The 24,240-nt window shown below is 44.8% G+C and overlaps 3 protein-coding genes across 5 annotated transcripts in view; 1 reads left to right on the top strand and 2 right to left on the bottom strand.

The window, feature by feature from the left end:
* Positions 1–24,240, top strand: part of LOC135235385 (NHS-like protein 3) — an 84,400-nt gene that overhangs the window by 52,593 nt on the left and 7,567 nt on the right. The gene's annotated exons all lie outside the window — the stretch shown is intronic.
* LOC135242024 (CD276 antigen-like) lies at positions 8,433–12,524 on the bottom strand. The gene is made up of 5 exons (XM_064312891.1): positions 12,179–12,524; positions 10,125–10,191; positions 9,242–9,589; positions 8,866–9,147; positions 8,433–8,713 (listed from the first exon to the last, which is right to left on the bottom strand). The coding sequence occupies exons 1-5, from the start codon at positions 12,194–12,196 to the stop codon at positions 8,550–8,552; spliced, it is 879 nt and encodes a 292-aa protein (XP_064168961.1). The 5' UTR covers positions 12,197–12,524; the 3' UTR covers positions 8,433–8,549.
* Positions 21,075–24,240, bottom strand: part of LOC135235406 (CD276 antigen-like) — a 41,594-nt gene continuing 38,428 nt past the window's right edge. Inside the window, exons 4-5 of one of the 3 annotated variants that reach the window (XM_064300900.1) lie at positions 23,869–24,150; positions 21,075–23,716 (exon numbers count right to left, since the gene is read on the bottom strand). In XM_064300900.1, coding sequence (XP_064156970.1) covers positions 23,487–23,716; positions 23,869–24,150 — 512 coding nt within the window. In that variant the 3' untranslated portion in view covers positions 21,075–23,486. Of the gene's footprint in view, positions 23,720–23,868; positions 24,151–24,240 lie in introns of all 3 variants that reach the window. The other 2 variants (XM_064300898.1, XM_064300903.1) reach the window with 2 other exon arrangements.

Genomic DNA, 24,240 nt, shown 5'->3' with positions numbered 1-24,240 from the left:
CAAGTGCATAGGTTTCATGATGTAGAGGCGCAAAAGAAACACTAGAGTGAAGTAAGGATCGTAGTGCCAGAAGTGACCACATCGATCAGGACTCCAACCCTGTAGAGTAAGCTTGTTCAGCAAGCAAGAATCCTACCTAGTACAAACTAGCACTGGAATCACACCTAATCATACAAAAACAATCCTGCCAGATACACTAACAATCAAATTATCCTAGCTAGGTACAATGAGCTGAACTATAGGCTAGGGAGGGGTGGGAGAGGTGCAGCCTGAAGAGATGAGTCTTCAGTCTGCGTTTGAAAGTGGTGAGATTCTCTGCTGTTCTAACCATCACGGGGAGGTCATTCCACCAGCGAGGGGCCAGGACAGACAGCAGGCGGGAGCGGGAAGTGCAGACGCGAAGAGGGGGAGGTGCCAAGCGTCCAGAGGTGGCAGAACGGAGAGGTCTGGCTGGTGTGTAGGGTCTGATGATCCTCTGAATGTACCCTGGTGCTGACCCCTTAGCTGCCTGGTATGCAAGCACCAAGGACTTAAATTTGATGCGAGCCATAACAGGCAGCCAGTGGAGGTCAGTGAGCAGGGGGGTGACATGGGAATGTCTGGGGAGGTTGTAGACCAGACGCGCTGCAGCATTCTGGATGAGCTGCAGGGGTCTGATGGCGGATGCTGGCAGACCAGCCAGTAGCGAGTTGCAGTAGTCCAAGCGGGACAGGACCATCGCTTGAACCAGGAGCTGGGTTGCGTAGGTGGTGAGGAAGGGGCGGATTCTCCGGATGTTGTACAGGAAGAACCTGCACGTTCGACTCACCGCCGTGATTTTCTGGGAGAGGGACAGTCTGTTGTCCATCACCACTCCAAGGTTTTTTGCGGTGGGTGATGATGACACCACAGTGTCCCCCAGGGAAATAGAAAAGTCAAGAAGGTTAGAGGATGGAGCAGGGATGAAGATCATCTCCGTCTTGCCTGGGTTCAGCTTAAGATGGTGGTTATCCATCCAGCTCTGGATGTCCCTCAGGCAAGCAGAGATGCGAGCAGAGACCTGAGTGTCAGAGGGCGGGAAGGAGAGAAAGAGTTGGGTGTCATCGGCATAACAATGATAGGACAACCCATGGGCAGAGATTACAGGACCAAGAGATTGGGTGTACAGGGAGAATAGGAGGGGACCAAGGACAGAGCCCTGGGGAACTCCTGTGGCAAGGGGGCGAGGTGCTGATACTGCACCAGCCCAGGCGACTTGGAAGGAGCGACCGGAGAGGTAGGACTCAATCCAGGCAAGTGCTGTGCCACAGATCCCCATAGCTGCCAGGGAGGACAGGAGGATGGGATGGTTGACGGTGTCAAAGGCAGCAGAAAGGTCTAGGAGGATCAGGACAGATGAATGGGAGGCTGCTTGTGCGGCGTGAAGCGACTCATTGACCGAGAGGAGTGCGGTCTCTGTCGAGTGGCCAGGTCTGAAGCCAGACTGGTAGGGGTCTAGGAGGTTGTTCAGGGAGAGAAAAGAGGAGAGTTGATTAGAAGCAGCTCGTTCAATTGTTTTGGATAGGAAAGGAGAAGGGAGACAGGACGGTAGTTCTGGATGACAGAGGGATCCAGAGTGGGCTTTTTCAGCAGTGGGGTGACGTGGGCCAGCTTGAAAGAAGAGGGGAAACGTCCAGAAGACAAGGAGGAGTTCACGAGGGAGGTGACATATGGGAGGATGTCAGGTGTGATGGTCTGGAGGAGAGAGGAAGGGATGGGGTCAAGAGCACAGGTGGTAGGGCGGTGGGAGAGTAGGAGCTGGGAAACATCAGAGTCAGTGAGGGGAGAGAAAGTGGAGAAACAAGGGGAGGGAACAGAGCTGGGGGAGTGGGGAAGGGTGGTGGTGGACGTGAAGGAGCTGCGGATGTCTGCAATTTTCTCATCGAAGAAAACTGCAAAGTCATCTGCAGCGAGGGAGGACTGAGGTGGGGAAGGAGTGCTGAGGAGAGAGGAGAAAATGGAGAACAGCTGATGAGGGTTAGAGGCAGATTTATGGATTTTTGTTTGATAATAATTAATTTTGGCAGAGGTTACAGCGGTAGAAAATGTAGCTAGTAGAGACTGGTAGGCAGACAGGTCGGATTGAGCACACTGTGCTCCTACTCCCACAACCACACTGTGACTTCTAATCCATTACTGACTTACAACCAGGAGAGAGAGAGAGGTAACCAAACCCGACCATGAAAGTATTCAACAAGCATAAGAAACCAATACATGTGTGAAGAAGTGGGTGTTTTGAAATGATATTTGTTGGGAGGAGATATGTGTGCTTTAAGAAAAACCTGGTGTGATGCGAATGGTGTATGATAATGCTTGCTGTGTGACAATCAGTGTAATGAGTGGTGGGGGAAAAGATGCATTTAAAACAAAAAAACAAAATGGGTGAAGGAAAAAAAATGGACATTTGGCCAGACAGTACAGGGTGGTCATAACAGTGAAACAATGATAATGAATAAACATTGCTTTCTATGCAGTGTTGTAGATACCGGTTTTTTTTTTTTTTTTTTTTTTTTTTAAATCAATAAGGTTTTTTTTTTTTTTTTTATGATATCAATATCAATAACAAAAATAATAAAAATAATAATAAATTTTTTTTTTTTTTTTTTTTTGGTAATTGAAATGATGATGGTGTCTTTGTACATAAATATCTGACAAGAGATTGCCTAAACCAACCAAGGTGCTTGTCTAAGACTACCACTTGAGTGAATGGTAACCTGTCGTTTCAGGATAGCACACATACAATAAAAGCTTTCCTGGTCTTCTGAGTGATAATTGATAGTGCAGTTGCAATGGTATGGATGTTGTTTACCGTCGTCTTCTCCTCCATCAGTCCTTCCTGCAAGTACGCATCTGTTTGGAGAACTTGTGAACCAATTAATTCCTTCAATTTTCCCTCATTCTTCCTTAAAAGTTGACTGTCCATCCAGTTAGACACTCCCAACCCAGCTCCAGTTGCGCTAAGTGCACTGTCCATGAACCCCAATAATTTCCGCCCTACTGGGGTTCCCGTTGAATGTGGAGTTTGGGGCCCCTCTGCCTGTTTTTCCATTGATGACCTGGTTGCCACCGCACCATGGTACTTCAGAAACGCCGTTGTCAATAGGTCCTTGTAGATGTCAGCCACACTCTCTCCTTTGCACAGCTCATCAACATCTGGAGACCACGCTGTCAGGTTCACCAGGACTGGTACATGGACCCACTGGACGTTGTTGATCAGGATTCCAGGATATGGTCTTGTCACTATGCCTGACTGGGGAGCGGGTTGCTGTTCTGGGCATTCCTGGAGCATCGCCACTGTCATCGGCAATATCAACATTAGGACACTCCCTCGCATCTTCGTTCTTTTCCTATCTTCCTGCTTGATCTGAAAAAATAAAAGTGTACACAAAAATCAGTGCCCACCCCCCAACATTTAGACAGACACAAACATGACGTGCGATCAGTTATTCTCTGTTCTTTTGTAGAATTTTAACTGATCCACATGAAACCATTTGTTTGTGGTTCGTCGTGCTGTTGCCTTGTACTGGACTTTATATACAGTTTCTCCACATTTGTCAATGACTGTGTATGGGCCCTTCCAGTTAGCTGACCATGGCCCAGCATGATGGTAATTCTTTACCATTACCTCATCTCCCGGCTCAAATTTTTGCTCACTGACATGTTGGTCATAATACATTTTGTTGTATTTCTGAATCGAGCCAATCTGTTGAGCCGCTTGCTGGTACATAGCAGGTAAAGAAGAACAGAGGTTTTTCAGAAAGGTTTCAGTCGCCCATCCCTCTATCATGGGTCTCGGCACCTCTAGTAGCAGATGTTCTGGCATTCGCATTCCCCTCCCTGTCATCAATTCATGGGGGCTGTATCCTGTGCTTTTGTGAACAACCCCTCGCACAGACATCAAAATACTAGGGAGATTTTGAGCCCAATTGGTGCCATTTTCCAATACCATTTTTCTCAATGCGGTTTTGAGTGTTCTGTTTGTTCGTTCAACCCCGCCTGAAGACTGTGGATGGTGAGCTATGTGTAGTTGGTGCTTTATCCCAAGTAGTTTTGCCAAGTCTGTATGAATTTTTCCTGTGAAATGCGTGCCTCTGTCACTTTCCAGGCTAAGTGGCAGACCCCATCTACAGTAGACTTGTTCCCATAATACCCGGGCTGTGGCGGATGCGGTATCGGACTTAATTGGGAACGCCTCTATCCATTTAGTGAATGTATCTATTATGATGAGAATGTACCTGTAGCCTCCTCTAGCTGCAGGGAGTGGACCTACATAATCGATCTGCAAATTTGTCCACGGTCCTTCGGCTAGACACGTGGGCCTCAGTCGCCCTTTCCTTTCACTGGTGATGGATTAATCTGGGCACAGGTTAAACAATTTGTGCAATAATCTTTCACATTTTTGTCAACGTCTGGCCACCAAAACATGTTTTTTAATCGGTCTTTGTTTTTTCTATACCTAAGTGCCCCCCTGATTGTGGATATGATACAAAATATCATTCCGCAATTCTGTGGGTGGGATCCATACTGGAATGTCATTTCCAGTGTACAACAGCATGCAATCATGGACCAGGAGTTGTGCATCAAACAGAGTCAATGGGCCCTCCAAAATTGCCTCCCCATTCTGTTTCTGCTTGATTGCTTCCCGCAAAACTGGATCCCGTTGCTGCGCAACCTTAAGGTCTGTCGGTTCCCTGACGTTTACCACAGCAACTAGTTCTGGTTCCGGTTCCAGAACATGGAATGGTCTCCCTGCTACAGCTGCTTTCTTTGCTAGCTCGTCCACAGCTAAATTACCATCTCCATGTTGCCTTACTCCTTTCTTCTGATGGGCTTTCACCTTTAATAGAGCAACCTTATGTGTACAGGACTTGGCTGCTGTCCACAAAGCCTGTATGGGTCCGACCTGTTTTAAAGGTTGGCCATCAGCGCTGGTGAAGCCCCTTTTCTGCCAAATGGGTAAATACTCAGTGAGAGAGTTAACAACAAATGCAGAGTCTGAAAAGATGTTTAAGTCTGAATCTGGAAAAACTGAAAAGGTCTGTAGGACTGCTGAAATTTCTGCTTTCTGAGCTGAGAAATGACATGGACATCTGTAAAGGAAATCCCCATTGTCCGAATGAATCGCAAAGCCAGTATGATACTGACCATTCTGCCAATATCGGGACCCGTCCACATATACATCAATGGCTCCTTCTATAGCGCACACTTCAAAGACACTGTCCAGAGGCTGGACAGGTTTAGTGTCACAAGTGTGAGGGTCACCTTCATAGAGAAGTGTACGGGGTAACATGCATGAAGATTTGTACACAGTTTTCAAATTTTTGGAACCCAGATCCAAAGTCCATCGTGCTAATCTTGAATTAGATACTCCTTTCACTTTGCCATTCAAAAGAAGCTGAAGGGGTGTATGGGGAGTATGGAGTGTCACTTCATTAAAGCCGTAAATGTACTCGAAATGGGACATTCCCCAATGAACTGCCAAAAGGTGCCTGTTACATGAGTCAAATGCTTTCTCAACCGGAGAGAGCACACGGGAGGCATATGCAATGGGCCGCAGATTCTCCTGAACTTCCTGCAACAGAACTGCTGATAGAGCTTCCTCAGTGGCTGCGGTCTGCAAAATAAATGGCTGTGATCTGTCTGGATTACGCAATGCAGGAGCTTTAATTAGCGCATCTTTCAATTTTTCAAATGCCGTTTGATGTTCTGGACCCCAATCCAAAGCATCAGACTTTTTCTTTTTCCCGAAAGTAAGGAGTTAAGTGGTCTGGCAATATCAGCAAAGCCTTCAATAAAGTCCCTACAAAATCCGACTATCCCCAAAAATGATCTTAAAGCTGTGACTGAAACTGGAACTGGAAGTCGCTGAATAATCTCTACCTTGTGTGGATCAGGAGTGCGCCCCCTTTGGTAATTTTAATGCCCAAATAAGTTACTTCCGATTTGAGAAGTTGCGCTTTCTTGGGATTCAATTTGATTCCTGCTTCTTCAAGGAGGTGAAGCAGTTCTGCAAGTAAACTGACATGCTCCTCCCTTGTTGCAGTCTGCAACAATAGGTCATCAACATACTGAATGAGACATTCTGGTCTAGAAAAAGCACCTAGCACATTTGCCAAACACTGGTGGAATAATGTCGGTGAGTTAGCAAAACCTTGTGGAAGCACATTCCAAGTGTATTGGGTATTTTTAAATTTGAATGCAAATTTGTATTGGCAATCAGGATGCAGTGGGATGGACCAGAAACCATTGGAGACATCTAGGGCAGAATAATAGTTAGCTTCTGGGAGAAGGGATGCTAGAACATCAGGTGTGGCAGCTACCACAGGCGCACATGTGGGGGTGCACTTGTTGAGTTCCCTATAGTCAATACATAAACGCCATGAGTTATCCGGTTTACGTACAGGCCATATAGGAGCTAGGCATGGAGATAAGCACGGCCTAATGATACCTTGTTCAAGTAGGGAGTCAATTGCACTCTGCACATAGGGGTTTGCTTCATTCGGGTAGCTGTACTGTCTGAGAGGGGGTGGGTCCGCCCCTGCACATTCACCTCTATGACACCCGGATCAATGCGACCACAATCATGCTTGCTTTTAGCGAAAGCCCCTCTGTGTTGTCCTAACAGGTCTGATAGCTGGGTATCATCATGTGACAACAAGCTATCCAAATCATAATCCTCTGCCTTCTTAATAGCAAACACCGCATGCACATCAGAAATTTCGACTAAATCATCCCCACTCTGAGTATTGCGCCAAATACAATTATTGCCATAATCGATTATGTATCCCCGCCTCTTCATTATGTCTGATCCCAAAATATTGCGAGCATCACCAGTTGTACTGAACCAAGCCTTAGCATTAAAAGAATCACTGCCAATTCGAAAAGCCAAACTGTCCGACTGAGAAGCAATAGACACTGTACCATCAAAACCTTCCAGAGTAATTGTATTCGTGGGATTGCGAGGGTGACTATCTGAGTGTTCTTAATTAATCTTCATCAGTGGACAGGTACCCCAATTTTCCCTTACTTTGTACTTTCCCACTTACGCATACACCACGTCATTGCTGTCTGTATTTTTCCAATTTTCCCTTACTCTGTACTTTTTCACTATGCATACACGTCATTGCTTTCTGTATTTTTCCATTACACATACAAGTTCATAGAGTTATAGCCTCCTGTACCTTTTTTACTTTATTCAGGTTACACATGGGTCACTGTAAAGTATTAGTTTTCTAGCATATCTATTTGGCACTAATTTTCTGCTGAGTAAGTATGGTTTTTTAAGCCTTCTGCGTTTGCCTTTTTTTCTAGTGTATACTGTGGTTTCTTGCGTTTCCATAAGCTTTGCTGCAACTACTGATATAGAGTTATTGGATTACATATTGATTATATTAGTATATAGTTATACATGTGATATATGAGTGTATATAATTTTTATCATGAAGCATTGAGAGTTTGGAGGAAACAGTCTGATCAACATTGACAGGAATACCCTTTAACAAAAAAAACTTTAACATGTGACTTCATCACAAAATTCTCCTACATTCCCCCCTTTCGGGGTCAAACCTCATGGCCCCGAAAAACACCCCTTGCTGTGTTCTTATTCTCAGCGTCAGACAGTGTCGGGTGTGCACCACCCCTGTATATTATGTTGGGTGCCTGCGCATCCCCTGCTGCCATAGCAGCATCCAAATGTATCAGATTCCTCAATGTAACGTTGTTCCCATGGTTCCTCCAACACTCTCTCTAGTCGCAAACATTTGATTATACATATCAAAGCTGTATATATTATTCTAAGTGACCCCACAAAGTTATACACAGTTTCTTAACAAGTTGGTTCATAGCACGATGTGTTGCTGCAGTCCTCGTAGGTGGTAGGATCCTGGTATGTCTTCCAACCAGAGTGCGCGGTCTGCGCGTCACTCCACTGGAAAGCTGGTTTGCGATTCTCGTACTGGACCCGCAGGGGCACTGTTGGTGCTGTTGCTCCCTGGGCTGGTGTCAGCGCCCGCAGTCCCTCTGCTCTCCCCGTCTTCTGAGAGCAGAGCTACAGCTTCTTCCTGGACACCTTGTGTCCCCCCTTTTGCCCCCCTTATGTACTGTTCTTTTGTATCTGCACATAGTAATAAGTCATCAACATATTGCAACACCACACTTTTGAGATTTCTCTTCCCACGGTACCACACTTGGTCTTTTACTTGTGTCTTAATATCCCCTATTACGGCCTCTAATTTTGCTTCTTTTGCGCCTATTTTTATTAATGCCGGTTTTGTGGTCGGACTTAACATTGTTTTGTTTTCCCAGAGAACCCTACTGTTTGAATAACTTCTCCCGACAGTGGCAGATGTAAAGCATTACTAACTGTAACTGAAATCAATGGAATTCTAGAACACTAGAACCATGGCATGTTGAAGAAAAAAAACCACTGCCAAAAACCTTCTCTTCAAATGGTTAACGTTCAGCAGTTCAATAAAGTACAGTTGCTCTGTTATTTGGTTTCCATTCCTGTTCACTGCTTTGGGGAGCCGTTTTCAGGGAGGTATATCCCTAGTGGCTGTACTATCGGGTCCAGGGAAACAGCGTCTCTTCTTCAAGAACAGGATGATTCCCAGAATTCCCAGGACTGTTAAAATGGCCACAGGCAGGAGAGCATACAGAGCCGACCTTGACTCATCACGCAGGACAATGGCAGCTTCTGAAAGAAAAAACCATAGGTCATAGGTCATTCAGTCTCATTAGCACATCCAATGCTGCTCACTGTCTCCGTGCAACCACAATATTATACTGACCACCGTCTCCTAGCAGCCACAATACTATACTATACTCCCTCCCCGGGTGTATTTTTACCTTCCAGCAGGCTGAACTCCCTCCTGATCTCCTGGTGCAGGTCCTCGTTCCACAGGAGGAAGGTGAGGGTGGAGTTGGCCCCCCTCTCCTGGGTCAGGGAGCTGGACACCACGTAGAGCCCCTGCGTGTCCGTCAGGAGCTGCGTCTGCGTTCCGGTAGAGAGCTCCGCCCCCCTGGCGTCCAGCCAGCGCACCTTTGGGGCGGGGTACCCCCGTGATGTCAGCTTCAGCTCCACGCTTTGGGGGGAAATCCTCACCTGCGGGTGGGGCTCCGTGTAGAATGCTGAGAAAGGAGAGAAAAACAGCTGAGTTACCGCCTAGCTACGAAACCACACCCATTACACACACCTGTTTGGCACCCCCGGACAGGAGTCTACCTGCAATTTTCACAGGGAAGGATTTCTTCTGGCTGCCGGTCAGTGTTCTGACAGAGCAGGAGTACTCCCCCGCATCCTCAGGAGTGGTACGATCCAGCCGGAGGGAGGCGTTTCCCCGCTCTAGCTCCAAATGGTACAGGCTGGTGCGGTTGGCATAGCGACGGCTCTGCAGGCTCAGCTCGTCACGGCTGTGGTAGAAGCTGTGGACCACCTCCAGGTGCCGTCGCCAGATGATGACGCTGCTGCCCAGGTCAAAGGCCCCATTCACAGGGAAGGTGCAGCTCAGGACCGTGCTGTGCCCATGAATGGCCACTAGAGGCACACTGGGCACCTTTATCTCAAATTCAGCTGAAGGGGGAAGAGGTCACACTTTAATAGTCACATTAATGTTTTAACTATGAGCATTCTTTATTTGTATCTTACATCATAAACACCTGTTATTGTATACAGGATCTGTGTGTGTTGTGCTCTTGCCAACGTCTCACTGGTTAAAGGTCAAATATATCAAATAAAAAATGTAGTTGCTTTATTTTAAAATATATTTATTTTACCAGGATTTAATCAACACAAATTGCTCATTGACCATACTTTAATGGCTTGATATATAACGTAAAATGTCTGTTTCATATCAGTTGTGTACTCAATAGTAGGCTAGTTTGCTGATTCGGACACGGCCAGAAGTGAAGAATCACCAAGACAATACAGGAGGCCCATTTAGAATCAACAGTCTTATAACAAATTTATTAATTTAAAAATTTTTTATGAAAAAGAACAGAAACATGCACATCCAAAATCTCAACAGGTTCCAGAGAGAAAACAAATCATAATAGATAAAACAGTCCACACTCTCTGCTTCATCTCTTAAGAACTCAAGTCGACTCACCTTTGCAGAATGAGTGCTGTAGCAAAACCAGACAAAGGAAGGATAAGACGGTTTTCCTTAGGGCCCGCTGTTGAAAAATCAGAGAATACACTTGAACACCTGTCGAACTAGGAACATCCCACTAGGAAAGTGGAAGGTTTTTGTGAGCTCCGAGAAGTAAGTTTGACGTCACTCGACATGGCAGCGTTTGTGGTGAAATGTACTTAAGTTGCTTAAGTTTTTACACAAATGTGTCTTCGTCAGGTAGCTAGTTCTCGTGTAGATAACGTAATGTTAGCCTTCTGGCTAGCTACTTTCCTAACTGTCAATACCGTAACTGATTCTTTCAAGTCACTTGGCCCTGTGTATATAAGCATGCATTACATTACATTACATTACAGGCATTTGGCAGACGCTCTTATCCAGAGCGACGTACAACAAAGTGTATAACCATAACCAGGAACAAGTATGACGAAACCCCTAGAGAGAAGTACCGGTCCAAGTGCAGGAAACAACCGCATAGTTCAACTTGGACCCTGAAGGTTAAACTGATTAACACTAAACAGCGAGAACGGCAACAACGCAGTCTATGGAAGAAATACAAGCAGTAGTTAAGACAGATAAACTAAGTCACCTACGAAACAGCTGCTTAGTTACAACCCTAAGCTTACAGTCATTTACAGGGGGGAAGGGAGGGATGGGGAGAGGTGCAGCCTGAAGAGGTGAGTCTTCAGTCGTCGTTTGAAATGGGTCAGTGTCTCAGCTGTTCTGACCTCCACAGGGAGGTCATTCCACCATCGTGGGGCCAGAACAGACAGGAGACGTGTTCTGGAAAGTACATGCAGTACATGGACAGGCCAAACATGTGTGTGGATGGCTTTCTCACAGTCAAGATTGATTGAATATGGCGTCTATATGTCCAATTTGTATTGGTATGTATGCATTTCGCTGCCCAGCCTTTCTGTTGCGTGAATGATTGTATGTTTCTTGGTATAAATGTCTGTTCATAAATGTGAATGTAACATGCTGCGAGGGAAATGTCCCCATGGGGATAAAGAAGTTCTCTATGTATGTATGTACAATATGTATTTTACATGCAGTATTTATTGTACGTACCAAATATACAATCACTTGTACATTTACTCAAATTCAGTTCAGAAGCAAGTATAAACATATGTTTTCTGGAGAAATTACTTCCTGTAGTTACTCACCAGCAGTTTTCTACATTAATTTCAATGTATTCCATGAGACAATTCGAAATATTTGACATTTGGATCTGACACAAAGTTGTACATTCGCTAGTTAGTACACTCAGTATGTGCCTTGTGAGCTGACGGTGACCCTTCTAACCAATCGTGAGCTTGACATTCGTACCTTTAATGCTGATTTTAAATAGGTTAATATTAGCCTTCAATCACTCCCTTTTGCTGCACTCCACTGTCACTCGACACAGAGAGCTAACGCGTTAACTAATGTTACCAAAAGACAAAAGTTTGTTCAATTTATTAGCGTTATCCAAAGCTGAAAAGTTGAAGCGAACGATTACGGCATTTTTTTTTTTTGAAACGTTAACGTAGTGTTTTGTATAGCGACCTGGTTGAAACAGCTAATTTCTCCGATGCAGTTTACTGGCGGTTGATTTAATTAGCGGTATTAATGTGACGAGAAGCGCTTTGTCGTTTGAATGCATAGCACGCAATTGCTTGAAGAGTCGACACATTTTAGGCCTGACAGTTTAACTGTTACTTGTAAACCGTACTGTTATACTGTCGTTTATCAATAAAAAAATCTATTGCATAACTAGCTAGGTCGCATAGCCAGCTAGCTATGACCACGACGGTAGCTAGCTACGAACAATGATTAAATGTTAAACCGGCTTGCCATAGTTCGCTTCTGCTTTCCCATGTAGCCAAATGCAAGCTGACAAAAGTTATACTAACGTTATAGCTAATAACTTGCCTTATGTTGATGCATAAGGAGGCTGACTCGTGAACCAGCAAGCTAGTCAATGAGCCAGAAGGGTAGTTATTACGGCTACTATTTTTGCTAGCTAATTGAATAGGTAAAATCATTACCTTTCCGCTTGATTCCATCGTGGTTGATAGTCTACTGCCTCCTTTGAAACTGTCTCTTTGTGATTTAGAAGTGTTTTCCTTTCTACTCGGTCTCAAAACACTATTGCTGTGTTACTTTCCGTCGTTTTTATTGCTGAAAAACTGCTTTGAATTAGTATGCACGTCAACTAGCCAACGTAAATGGACCTTTAAATGCTAGCCAGTTACAACGGTGGCCAAAGTGCTAACGCTCAATGGAAACTGTCTGGAAATCCACAGTTCATCGTGTTGAGTTTCTCCAACGAGCCAGGCAACGTTGGTGATAAGTTAAGTCCTTTTCGTTTCTTTTGCCGGACAGCGAGTATCATCAACCGTGCCGCAGGTGGGAAAAAGGCGGGTATTATACTTGGGTGGGCTGTATTGTGATTGGCTGAAATTTGATACGGGTTTGCCAAATCTGTACTCTGATTGGCTGTGGTAGTAGTGACGATTACTATTTGGAGGTGTGTGAGAAGGCTTGCTTATGCTTATAGGACGGAGTGTAGCACAGTGATAAGGGTTTGCAAAATCTGCACTCTGATTGGCTGTGGTAGTAGTGACGATTACTATTTGGAGGTGTGTGAGAAGGCTTGCTTATGCTTATAGGACGGAGTGTAGCACAGTGGGTAAGGAACTGGGCTTGTAACCGAAAGGTCGCAGGTTAGATTCCCGGGTAGGGCACTGCCGTTGTACCCTTGAGCAAGGTACTTAACCGAAATTGTTTCAGTATATATCCAGCTGTATAAAAAGGATACAATGTAAAAGTTGTGTAAGTCGCTCTGGATAAGAGCGTCTGCTAAATGCCTGTAATGTAATGTTGGAGGGCAGCAATTCGCCGCCGTAGCGAAGAACGCGACGATACGTCAGACCTTCATGCTTTCTTTTTTAAAAATGTAATTATTTTATTTTGCCGCAGTCAAACTAGATTGCTGTTATGTTTTACACTGTTCGTTGTCGAATGTCTGTTTTTGTTGTTTTATTCATTTCAACACAGCTAATAAAGCCTCGTTCTCCCACGCAACACAGGCACGCACACACACACACACACACACACGAATAAATTAGGAACTCGTAAAGGAACATACGACACAGTAGAGTACAGCAGCGCTTTATGTTGTGTGCTGCAGGCTATAGAGCCATGTGCAATTTTTAGAACCGGGTAAAACATTTAAAATGTTGCCTTCATTTTTGATAAGGGATGTTTCACTAACAAAAATAAAACATTTGCAAACTTGCTTTGAAAATTTAGAGCGGGGACCTATCCAGACCAAAGCACATCCAAAAAAAAACGTAGTTAAAAAAAAAAATTAATTGGAGGAAATTAATTCCTGACTGTATTCATGTAATTAATTTGAAAACTAATGAAAAACAAATGCTGATAACCATTGCAGCACAGTGGCGAGGGCATGGCCCTAGTGGCTCATAGGAAAGAAGTTAGCATCCATGGATGGATCCAGAGTGACTGAAACACACACAAACCAACAAGCGCAATTCAAGTCAAATAAGATACTGCTAAAGCACTGTCCTGTGAAGGATATTTAATCTTAACACTTAAAGCCCGTAGACCTGAAGACTGACAGTCTCTCCCCTTTCCAAATAAAGCAAGATCAAAGAAGCCGGCTGGCTGCTCGGGGGGATGTATTTCTGCCAAAGAGGTTATGTTATTAGCAAGACCACGCACTGGGGGGGTGGGGGTTTTAGGGGCCCTGTCACGAAAGGGCCCAAGAGAATCGCAGAATTAACTTCATGCTTCAAGACTGGAAAAGGCAAAAAAAATAAATTAATTAAAGGAGATGAGGTCAATTTAAAAACAGCACTCTTGGGAATAAATATCACCTTGTGCTCAAATTGTTAAAATTCAAATTTTCCAGCAAATTATTTAATCTCCAAGTGTTTAAGTATAAACTGTTTTTGTAATATTTGCGGAAGTGGGGGGAGGGGGGGGGTTGACCACAATCAATGTGACCTCCTGGTATTCAATTCCAATAGTATTGATTTTTTTGGCTTGCTTAGAACATGTGATGCACAGGACATTACATAACATTTTCCCCGGCATATTCCATAGATGCCCTTTTAATCTAAAGTGAAATTGCAGCGTGAATAACTAGCAAAGATCTAACAAGAAGAGAGAGAGAGAGAGAGAGAGTCAGGGAGAGAGAGTGGGAGTGAGAGAGAGAGAAAGAGAGGGGAACGTGTGAAATGTGAGATGTTCATGGTCCAGTGTAAAAACTGTAGGACGGCTGAGTAGCATCAAAGCGCAGTCTCAGCTGAAACTCCTGACACACACAGAAGCCTTAGGCCCCTACGCCCACCGCTGAGTGAACAGTAGTGCAGCCGTGGGCGTAGGGGCCTAAGCACTGAGTGAACAGTAGTGCAGCCGTGGGCGTAGGGGCCTAAGCACTGAGTGAACAGTAGTGCAGCCGTGGGCGTAGGGGCCTAAGCACTGAGTGAACAGTAGTGCAGCCGTGGGCGTAGGGGCCTAAGCACTGAGTGAACAGTAGTGCAGCGGTGGGCGTAGGGGCCTAAGCGCTGAGTGAACAGTAGTGCAGCGGTGGGCGTAGGGGCCTAAGCGCTGAGTGAACAGTAGTGCAGCGGTGGACGTAGGGGCCTAAGCGTTAAGTGAACAGTAGTGCAGCGGTGGGCGTAGGGGCCTAAGCGTTAAGTGAACAGTAGTGCAGCGGTGGGCGTAGGGGCCTAAGCGCTGAGTGAACAGTAGTGCAGCGGTGGGCGTAGGGGCCTAAGCGCTGAGTGAACAGTAGTGCAGCGGTGGGCGTAGGGGCCTAAGCACTGAGTGAACAGTAGTGCAGCGGTGGGCGTAGGGGCCTAAGCGCTGAGTGAACAGTAGTGCAGCGGTGGGCGTAGGGGCCTAAGCGCTGAGTGAACAGTAGTGCAGAGGTGGGCGTAGGGGCCTAAGCGCTGAGTGAACAGTAGTGCAGCGGTGGACGTAGGGGCCTAAGTGTTAAGTGAACAGTAGTGCAGCGGTGGTCGTAGGGGCCTAAGCGCTGAGTGAACAGTAGTGCAGCCGTGGGCGTAGGGGCCTAAGCACTGAGTGAACAGTAGTGCAGCGGTGGGCGTAGGGGCCTAAGCACTGAGTGAACAGTAGTGCAGCGGTTGGCGTAGGGGCCTAAGCGCTGAGTGAACAGTAGTGCAGCGGTGGGCATAGGGGCCTAAGCGCTGAGTGAACAGTAGTGCAGCGGTGGACGTAGGGGCCTAAGCGTTAAGTGAACAGTAGTGCAGCGGTGGGCGTAGGGGCCTAAGCGTTAAGTGAACAGTAGTGCAGCGGTGGGCGTAGGGGCCTAAGCGCTGAGTGAACAGTAGTGCAGCGGTGGGCGTAGGGCCTAAGCACTGAGTGAACAGTAGTGCAGCGGTGGGCGTAGGGGCCTAAGCACTGAGTGAACAGTAGTGCAGCGGTGGGCGTAGGGGCCTAAGCACTGAGTGAACAGTAGTGCAGCGGTGGGCGTAGGGGCCTAAGCGCTGAGTGAACAGTAGTGCAGCGGTGGACGTAGGGGCCTAAGTGTTAAGTGAACAGTAGTGCAGCGGTGGGCGTAGGGGCCTAAGCGCTGAGTGAACAGTAGTGCAGCCGTGGGCGTAGGGGCCTAAGCACTGAGTGAACAGTAGTGCAGCGGTGGGCGTAGGGGCCTAAGCACTGAGTGAACAGTAGTGCAGCGGTGGGCGTAGGGGCCTAAGCACTGAGTGAACAGTAGTGCAGCGGTGGACGTAGGGGCCTAAGCGCTGAGTGAACAGTAGTGCAGCGGTGGGCGTAGGGGCCTAAGCGCTGAGTGAACAGTAGTGCAGCGGTGGACGTAGGGGCCTAAGCGCTGAGTGAACAGTAGTGCAGCGGTGGACGTAGGGGCCTAAGCGCTGAGTGAACAGTAGTGCATCGGTGGGCCTAGGGGCCTAAGCGCCTAGTGAACAGTAGTGCCCACTTAAATCCGTTGATTCGTCAAGTTGAAGGGCAAAGGAACTAGCCACTTTAAGCTTGTCCACAACCTGGTCAACAATATCAGCTGCCATGTAATCGATCCTTCGGAAAACGGTGTCGTTTGATAACGGTACATTCTTAAGTGTGTCTGCTGATTTTTTATCGAGCATGGTCTCTGCCAGCACAACTGCCGCGGGTAATATTAGCTCCTTGGCAATGGACTATGGCTTTTTAGGCCTCGCCACTAGTAAAGACACTGCATATGACGCTTCAAGTGCGTTGGTTGATGTTGTCTATTGCGGTTATGGTGGATCGGCAGCTGTAGACGTAAACCGAAACAGCACATAGTCTTCGTGAAACTGCCGGGTTTTGACTGTTTGCTCGATCCTTGCCTTTTTTTGAGGTCCGGAAGGATTTTTTGGAGTTTCGGGAGGATTTTTGCTGCTGCTTGCACGTTTTAGCCAGTTCTCCATTTTGTTCAACTACACAGCTAAGTAGCAGGTGAACTGACGTAGGCTACGCTGCTTGCAGGCGTGCAGATTTTCCTTCTTGCTTGCTACTGTAAATTACATTGATGCGGTCTCATACTAATTAAGGTTTTAACAGAGTTTCTAACTTTTGAAAAGAAAAACGCAGTCTGTTTTACCCTCCATAATGCAGTTGCTTTAGAAAATATATATAATTTTAAAAAAGACATTTTTTTTAAAATCAAAATTTTATTAATTTATGAAATCATCTCGCGACCTTCCCGCATACCCCCAGTTGAGAACCACTGTTGTAGAGTGTTAGAGTAAGTGCAGGCCCAGTTAATCTGTTGCCAACTGCCACTTGGTGGCGCTATATCTCCTTCAAGGCCATTTGACATATTGGCATGCAGCTTGCACTAATTTATTCAGGAGACCCTCCTTTCTGAAAGTTATTAAAAGAAAGTTGTCATGCCAAAAAAACATGGCTTCAGTAAGCCAATGAACATTCAATGGGCGTGCCTTACAAAAATGCTTATAAAAATGGTTTGACATAAAATGATGTAACTAGGAATATACATTGACTGGCACACACTGTCTACATTATTGGCCTAATCAAAACACGTGATGGTACTATAGAGCTCAATCAATGGGAAAATCATACTGTACATTTTCAATTATGTCCCTCTGTCGTAGCATTATGAGCATGTGCCCCTCTGATGTAGCATTATGAGCATGTCCCTCTAATGAAGCATTATGAGTGTGTGTCCCTCTGATGTAGCATTATGAGCACGTGTCCCTCTAATGAAGCATTATGAGTGTGTGTCCCTCTGATGTAGCATTATGAGCACGTGTCCCTCTAATGAAGCATTATGAGTGTGTGTCCCTCTAATGAAGCATTATGAGTGTGTGTCCCTCTGATGTAACTTAGCTCTGTAAATATACTCTTTTCTTTGTAGTGAACGCAGGACTCCCCGACAGGAATAGGCTACTCATTCCTACACAAAAACAGACCACTAAATTACAATAATGAAACCACACTAAAATAAGAAAAGAAAATATTCATATTGTATTGTTTCCACATAAGACTGAATGGTTTATGTGATATTGGGGAAACAATGAGTTTTTATTTATTTATTATAGTGTCAATAATAATTATTAATATTATGTATACAAAGCAACAAGCACACCTGAACCTTGTTTTTCTGGTCATCCCCCTCTTGCACCACTAGAGGGAAACCTTGTGCTCAACCTCCTCATCAAACCGCCAGCGAATTCAGCAAAACTCCTCAGAAACCAAAAAGATTTTTGTCTGGCCTGTGCCAAGAGATATGGCATTCGGCAGCAGCCAGAGTAAAGTCTTTGTGGAATTCAGAAAAATGCTCAAAAAAGCTGTAACTTTATAAGAAATTTAAGACCAACACCTTTCTTGCATAAACACAAAGGCTGTTATAAGGCCACCAAGTCTTCTCAAGGCTTCAGTCTTTTTTTCCCAATGGTTCCATGTCTTTTATTTCTCTCCTCTCCCTCTCCATCTCCATCTCTCACTTTCTCTGACTTTCTCTGACTTTCTTTTCCCCCCTTCTCTTGACACCTGCACTTAATATACCTCCCTCACAAATGGCCAAAGAGAGACTATGTCCCACAGTCCTGATTGGTCAGTCGGTCCATTGATCAAGGCGGTGGAGATAAGGACACTTGGTCTGTGCTTGCGGGCTGTGCGCCACCTGCTGGAGGAGAGAGGACAGAGAACTTTTCAGAGACCCACCCGGCAGCACAAACAGAAGAATTAAGCATCAGGGATTCTGAGTGTGAACCTATCTTAGAGTATATAATACGTGGAGACAGCGACCCATATAGAGACCTATGGGGAGCACATCAGAACCAGGAAGTACAATTTTTCACTTAACAGACATTCTCAGTTGTGTCCTTGGTCGTGTACAACGAGGATAGTGCAGACATAGGCTAAAACAAATAATACATAAAAAAATTCTTATCTTTAAAAAAATAAAAAAATAAAATAATAATAATAATAATAAAAATAATTTAAAAAAATAATAAGTGATTTTTCTTCCTAATATAATGCACAGAGTATCCATTATATTAGGAAGTATTTTATTTTTGCTGTCAAAAGTGAATGGTTCTTGGTCCCAGAACAGGTGTAAGGTAGCCGGGCTAACCCCAGATTCACCCCCAAACAGAACAGCGCAGGTAGAGCAGGTCTGTTTTATAAGTGTCTGCTCTGGGCTCACCTTCTCTTGAAATGATTAAACCCGAAAATCTAATTTCTGCTTTGCTTTTCTCTTCTAACTGTGGCACAGATGTCCTTGCTCAGGTAATCAGGGAAATGGAAACAAACTCTCAACCACTGTCTGAAAATTCTACCTTGGAAATGCAAAAAAAAAAAACAATAATAATATTGATTAAATAATGATATGCCAATAATGTACAGTTTATTATTCCTTTGTTCACAAATGCTATGAATAAATGAAATGCCTTAGAACTCGTGGCTTGTGTTTTTTTTTTTATAAGTGTGCAGTGTGTGTGAGAGAGAGGGCGAAAGAGTGATTAGGTCTGTCAGCGCCAGCATGATAAAACGAGGTGACGTTTTCACTTACAAGCTCTCAGGCAGGATTCAGTCCTTCAACCGGAGGTTTACCAGTCTGTCACTTTGTTAGGGCAGCACCATGACATAGCTATGCAAAGCGTAAAATATCATTAGCAAACCTGTCCGTGGTTTTAAAGAACACAGGCCAGTAAGCACAGACGAGGTCCCATTGGCTTTGCAATATTGTAGCCGGTTAACAATTGAACGTGCAGACGGTACGTCATAATACAGTGTATACGTTCGGGGAACGGCTGGTAGATATGGTGCAAAAGCAATAATTGAGAAGTAGTAGACAATTATTAGTGAGGGTAAAAGCAGGTTAAAGAAACACGTTCTTAGCTGGGCTTGAACCTAGGACCCTGTGATCCCAAGATTGTAACCTTACCCACTAGGCCACAGGCAGACTAGCTGTTTGTACAGAGAATGTTTCAGAGTAAAAAGGTATGGGTATTTTGCGTGTGTATGCAAGTTTTTCATTGGGTCGTGTAGGTGAAGATTTGGCGGGTGTCAGTGTCTCAGCTGTTCTGACCTCCACAGGGAGGTCATTCCACCATCGTGGGGCCAGAACAGACAGGAGACGTGTTCTGGAAGTGCAGGTGCGAAGAGGGGGAGGTGCTAGGCGTCCTGAGGTAGGGATCTGGCTGGCATGTAGGGTTTGAATATCTGGTGGAGGTGTGCTGGGGCTGATCCCTTGACTGCCTGGTATGCTAGGACCAATGTTTTAAATTTGATGCGAGCTATAACAGCCAGCCAGAAGAGAGTTGCAGTAGTCCAGGCGGGATAGAACCATTGCTTGGACCAGGAGCTGGGTTGAGTAGGTGGTGAGAAAGGGGCGGATTCTGCGGATGTTATACAGGAAAAATCTGCATGCCCGGCTTACTGCTGCGATGTTCTTGGAGAGGGACAGCCTGTTGTCCATCACCACTCCAAGATTCTTGGCACAGGGTGATGTCACTAAGGTGTCCCCTAGGGAAATGGAAAAGTCGAGGAAGGGGAGAGGATAGAGCAGGAATAAAGATTAGCTCCGTCTTTCCTGGGTTGAGCTTCAGGTGGTGATTGTCCATCCAGCTCTGTATGTCCCTCAGGCAAGCGAAGATGCGGGCAGGGACCTGTGTGTCCGATGGGGAGAAGGAGAGAAAGAGTTGCGTGTCGTCGGCATAGGAGTGATAGGACAAGCCATGGGCAGATATTACAGGGCCAAGGGATCTGGTGTACAAGGAGAAGTTTTTATGAAATCTGTCTGTTGAAATGGGGTCAGAATGTACAGAATTTAATGTTTTTAAGGGCTGAGTGTCTGTGGCTGTTGTGCTTATTTCTGTGGGGAACCCTGAAAAGTGCCAAACTCTCGGTGCTGTATAGGTATGGGGCATGCCCCCGCCAAGGCGTAACTTGGCGGGATGGCATATCTGCCATCCCAATGTATGACAATCCACACTGCACACTTTAATAATGACTATGAAAGTAGTCGGTTAGAGGTGTGACCTGTTGTGCAGAGGGAGCTCAAGGAGCTTTAAGTAACTGAGGTTGAGCAAAGTTCAGATGACACATGGCAGTTACACTTACTGTACTATAAAACCAAAATGCGATAAGTGACTGACTCACAACAGCAATATTGCATTTATTTAGCAGATCCAGAGTGACAATGTGGGAGAAACAAGAGTACTTTCCCCTGATTAACATGAGTAATATTGCCGGGTCTGCCCCAAGAACATGCCTAGGCCAGCGAATAAGCACACCAGAGTACCAAACTAAAAGTACAAATTCTGAGTAAATATGGACCACATTCATAACACACCCTGAATCTTAAAACCATAAAAATACCATTACCTTAGTTGATAAGGAAGGCTGGAGATTTCAGGGGTGGGGATGGGAGTGCAACCTAGACACAGACTGATGAGGTGGGATGGCTTTAGATTGTTTTGGAATGTAGCCGATGATTCTGCTTTCCCAACCACTCTGCGAAGTTTGTTCAGTGATTCTGCTTTTCCGACCACTTTGGTGAGTTTGATCCACCACTGAGGGGACCAGTAGAAACAGGAAGTTGGAGTGCGAGAAGAGAGCACACAGGAAGGGGAGACCTGGCCCTCTCGAAGTTGCAGAAAAGAGTGTGTGTAGGAGGTTAAATGCAAAAGAGGTTAAATGAATCTGGCTCACAGACCCAGAGGCTGTTAGTTAAATAACAAAGGTTGTCTTATAAGCTCATAACTGTAAAGGTTGTCAGTCAGATTGACTCTTGACACAGTTTGGTGAAAATAATGGTTAAAATAACTGACTAGCTGACTGACATGGATTTAATTATGCATTTGACAGAATTTTTTTATGTTTTTGTGAAGTGTCTTTATACTTTTTATTTTAAAAAGCAGTATATGAATAAAGCTAAATTGAAATAAGAAGGGTAGATTTTTTAATTTGGCCTAGATTGGGAACTAACTTGAAAATGACGACTATTCACATTAGGCTTAATACTTTGAGACCAGGCCAGATTTATCTGTCCAGTATAACCACACCATTTTTAAAAAAAATGTTTTTTTTAAGCCAATTGCCAAATTTTATGCAGTTTCTATCAGGCAAGTCAGACAAAATTCAGTTTCAACATTAAAAAGGCACATAAATTCATGTTAATGTAGTTAGTATGAATGATGTCCATTTGGATAAATTGAACACACAGAACAGTGGACTATTTGTATTGTCTAATAAGCAAAGTAAAACTGAAAAGATTTGAACTGCATAAACTGTTTATTGGAAAATCAATAATATTTAACAGCAACATTATTCATGGACATTAAGTGCAGTTAAAAAAAAAAAACATTTGCTGTTTTAAAATGTGTATCTTTACAAATTGGCAATAAATACAGTTCAAAAAAATATTCCAAAATATCTGTCAATTTCAAGAAACTATTACATATAAATTTTAGATAGCAATACAAAAACATCAGTTGGTGACTGGAAACGTTAACGATACAAAACTGCATATAAGACATTTTTGCAGTATCACAAGTTCAAATCCAAGATGGAATCCTAAAAGGAACCTGCCTTTGAGAGGTATAACAAAATGTGCCGACAGCATTAGAATCGGTTTATTAATGCACATTAAAGCGTAAATGTTACCCACAAATTCTCTCGCATATGTTTTCAATATACAAGTATGCAAAAAAATAATAATTATAAAATAAAATAATGAGGTGTGCAACAAATAGCTTTTCTGTTGTGTCAGCAAGCTCCTGGCTTGGAGATAAAACACATAATCAACAGTATGCCCACTTTAATCTAATACCTATCCACTCGGTTCAGTGGGAATAACTCAAACCCGTTTGTAAGATGGACCGGCCAGTGTAAACGGAACAATCATAAAGCACTAAAATGAAAGTTAACTTGTTCGGTTGAACTCTTTAAGGTATAACATCACAAATATGAGATTACAAAAAAAATGTACCTAAGTACTTAATTTACATAAATGTACTTCGTTACTGTCCACCCCTGCTAGGGAGGTGTGGACCGCAGCGGGTGACACCATCAGAGGGGGGTGACACCAAAATGACTGGCAATAATTTTTTGTGCAGTGTTTTGCGCAGCGACGGGTTGAAACAGCTAGTTTCTCCGATGCAGTTTACTGCCGGTTGGTTTAATTAGCGGTATTAATGTGACGAGAAGCGCTTTGTCGTTTGACTGCATAACACGCAATTCCTTGTGCCCACTCACACCAGCATTTCTTTTTTTTTTTTGCCTCAGATTTGACATCAAACCATTTTTTTCTACTTCATCAGTTGTGCGACCTTCTCTGGATACAGCGTTCACTGAACAAGTAATAGCATCCCATGCATCTTTTTTTTTGTTTGTTATTTTATATCCACTACTGTCGCTACTAAATATGACAAGTCGTTTGCTGTTCACTACCTGCAGCAGTACCTCCACTTCAGAACTACTGAAGTTTTTCTTACGTTTGGAGTCCGGTGCTGCACCGTCTTTAGATTTTCATTTGGGCATTCTTGACTTCTCTCTTAACTTTTCTTTTCAATTCCTGTGTGTGATTTCTGTGTGTGCACACGGCCCTGCAGTCTCATGCCCTTTTATGGGAATTGTCGTGAATCTGAGGTAGACTTTTCTTAGGACCTTTCTCAAGAACAAATTTGAGAAAGATATTGGTGAATGAGGCTCAATGTTCTTAACTGAACATTCTAATGCTGCTGTAACAAGAAGTACTGGTAACTGAAATCAATGGAGTTCTAGAACACTTCCATGGAATGTTGAAGAAAAAAAGCCAAAAACCTTCTCTTCAAAGGGTTAAAGTTCAGCAGTTCAATAAAGTACAGTTGCTCCGTTCTTTAGTTTCTGTTCCTGTTCACTGCTTTGGGGAGCCGTTTTCAGGGAGGTATTTTCTTCCCTAGTGGCTGTACTATCGGGTCCACGGAAACAGCGTCTCTTCTTCAAGAACAGGATGATTCCCAGAATTCCCAGGACTGTTAAAATGGCCACAGGCAGGAGAGCATACAGAGCCGACCTTGACTCATCACGCAGGACAATGGCAGCTTCTGAAAGAAAAAACAGGCCATAGGTCATTCAGTCTCATTAGCACATCCAATGCTGCTCACTGTCTCCGTGCAACCACAATATTATACTGACCACCGTCTCCTAGCAGCCACAATACTATACTATACTCCCTCCCCGGGTGTATTTTTACCTTCCAGCAGGCTGAACTCCCTCCTGATCTCCTGGTGCAGGTCCTCGTTCCACAGGAGGAAGGTGAGGGTGGAGTTGGCCCCCCTCTCCTGGGTCAGGGAGCTGGACACCACGTAGAGCCCCTGCGTGTCCGTCAGGAGCTGCGTCTGCGTTCCGGTAGAGAGCTCCGCCCCCCTGGCGTCCAGCCAGCGCACCTTTGGGGCGGGGTACCCCCGTGATGTCAGCTTCAGCTCCACGCTTTGGGGGGAAATCCTCACCTGCGGGTGGGGCTCCGTGTAGAATGCTGAGAAAGGAGAGAAAAACAGCTGAGTTACCGCCTAGCTACGAAACCACACCCATTACACACACCTGTTTGGCACCCCCGGACAGGAGT

Source organism: Anguilla rostrata, chromosome 1, assembly GCF_018555375.3.
Source record: "Anguilla rostrata isolate EN2019 chromosome 1, ASM1855537v3, whole genome shotgun sequence".
NCBI classification, from domain to species: domain Eukaryota; kingdom Metazoa; phylum Chordata; class Actinopteri; order Anguilliformes; family Anguillidae; genus Anguilla; species Anguilla rostrata.
This window is presented reverse-complemented; position numbering and strand designations above follow the sequence as displayed.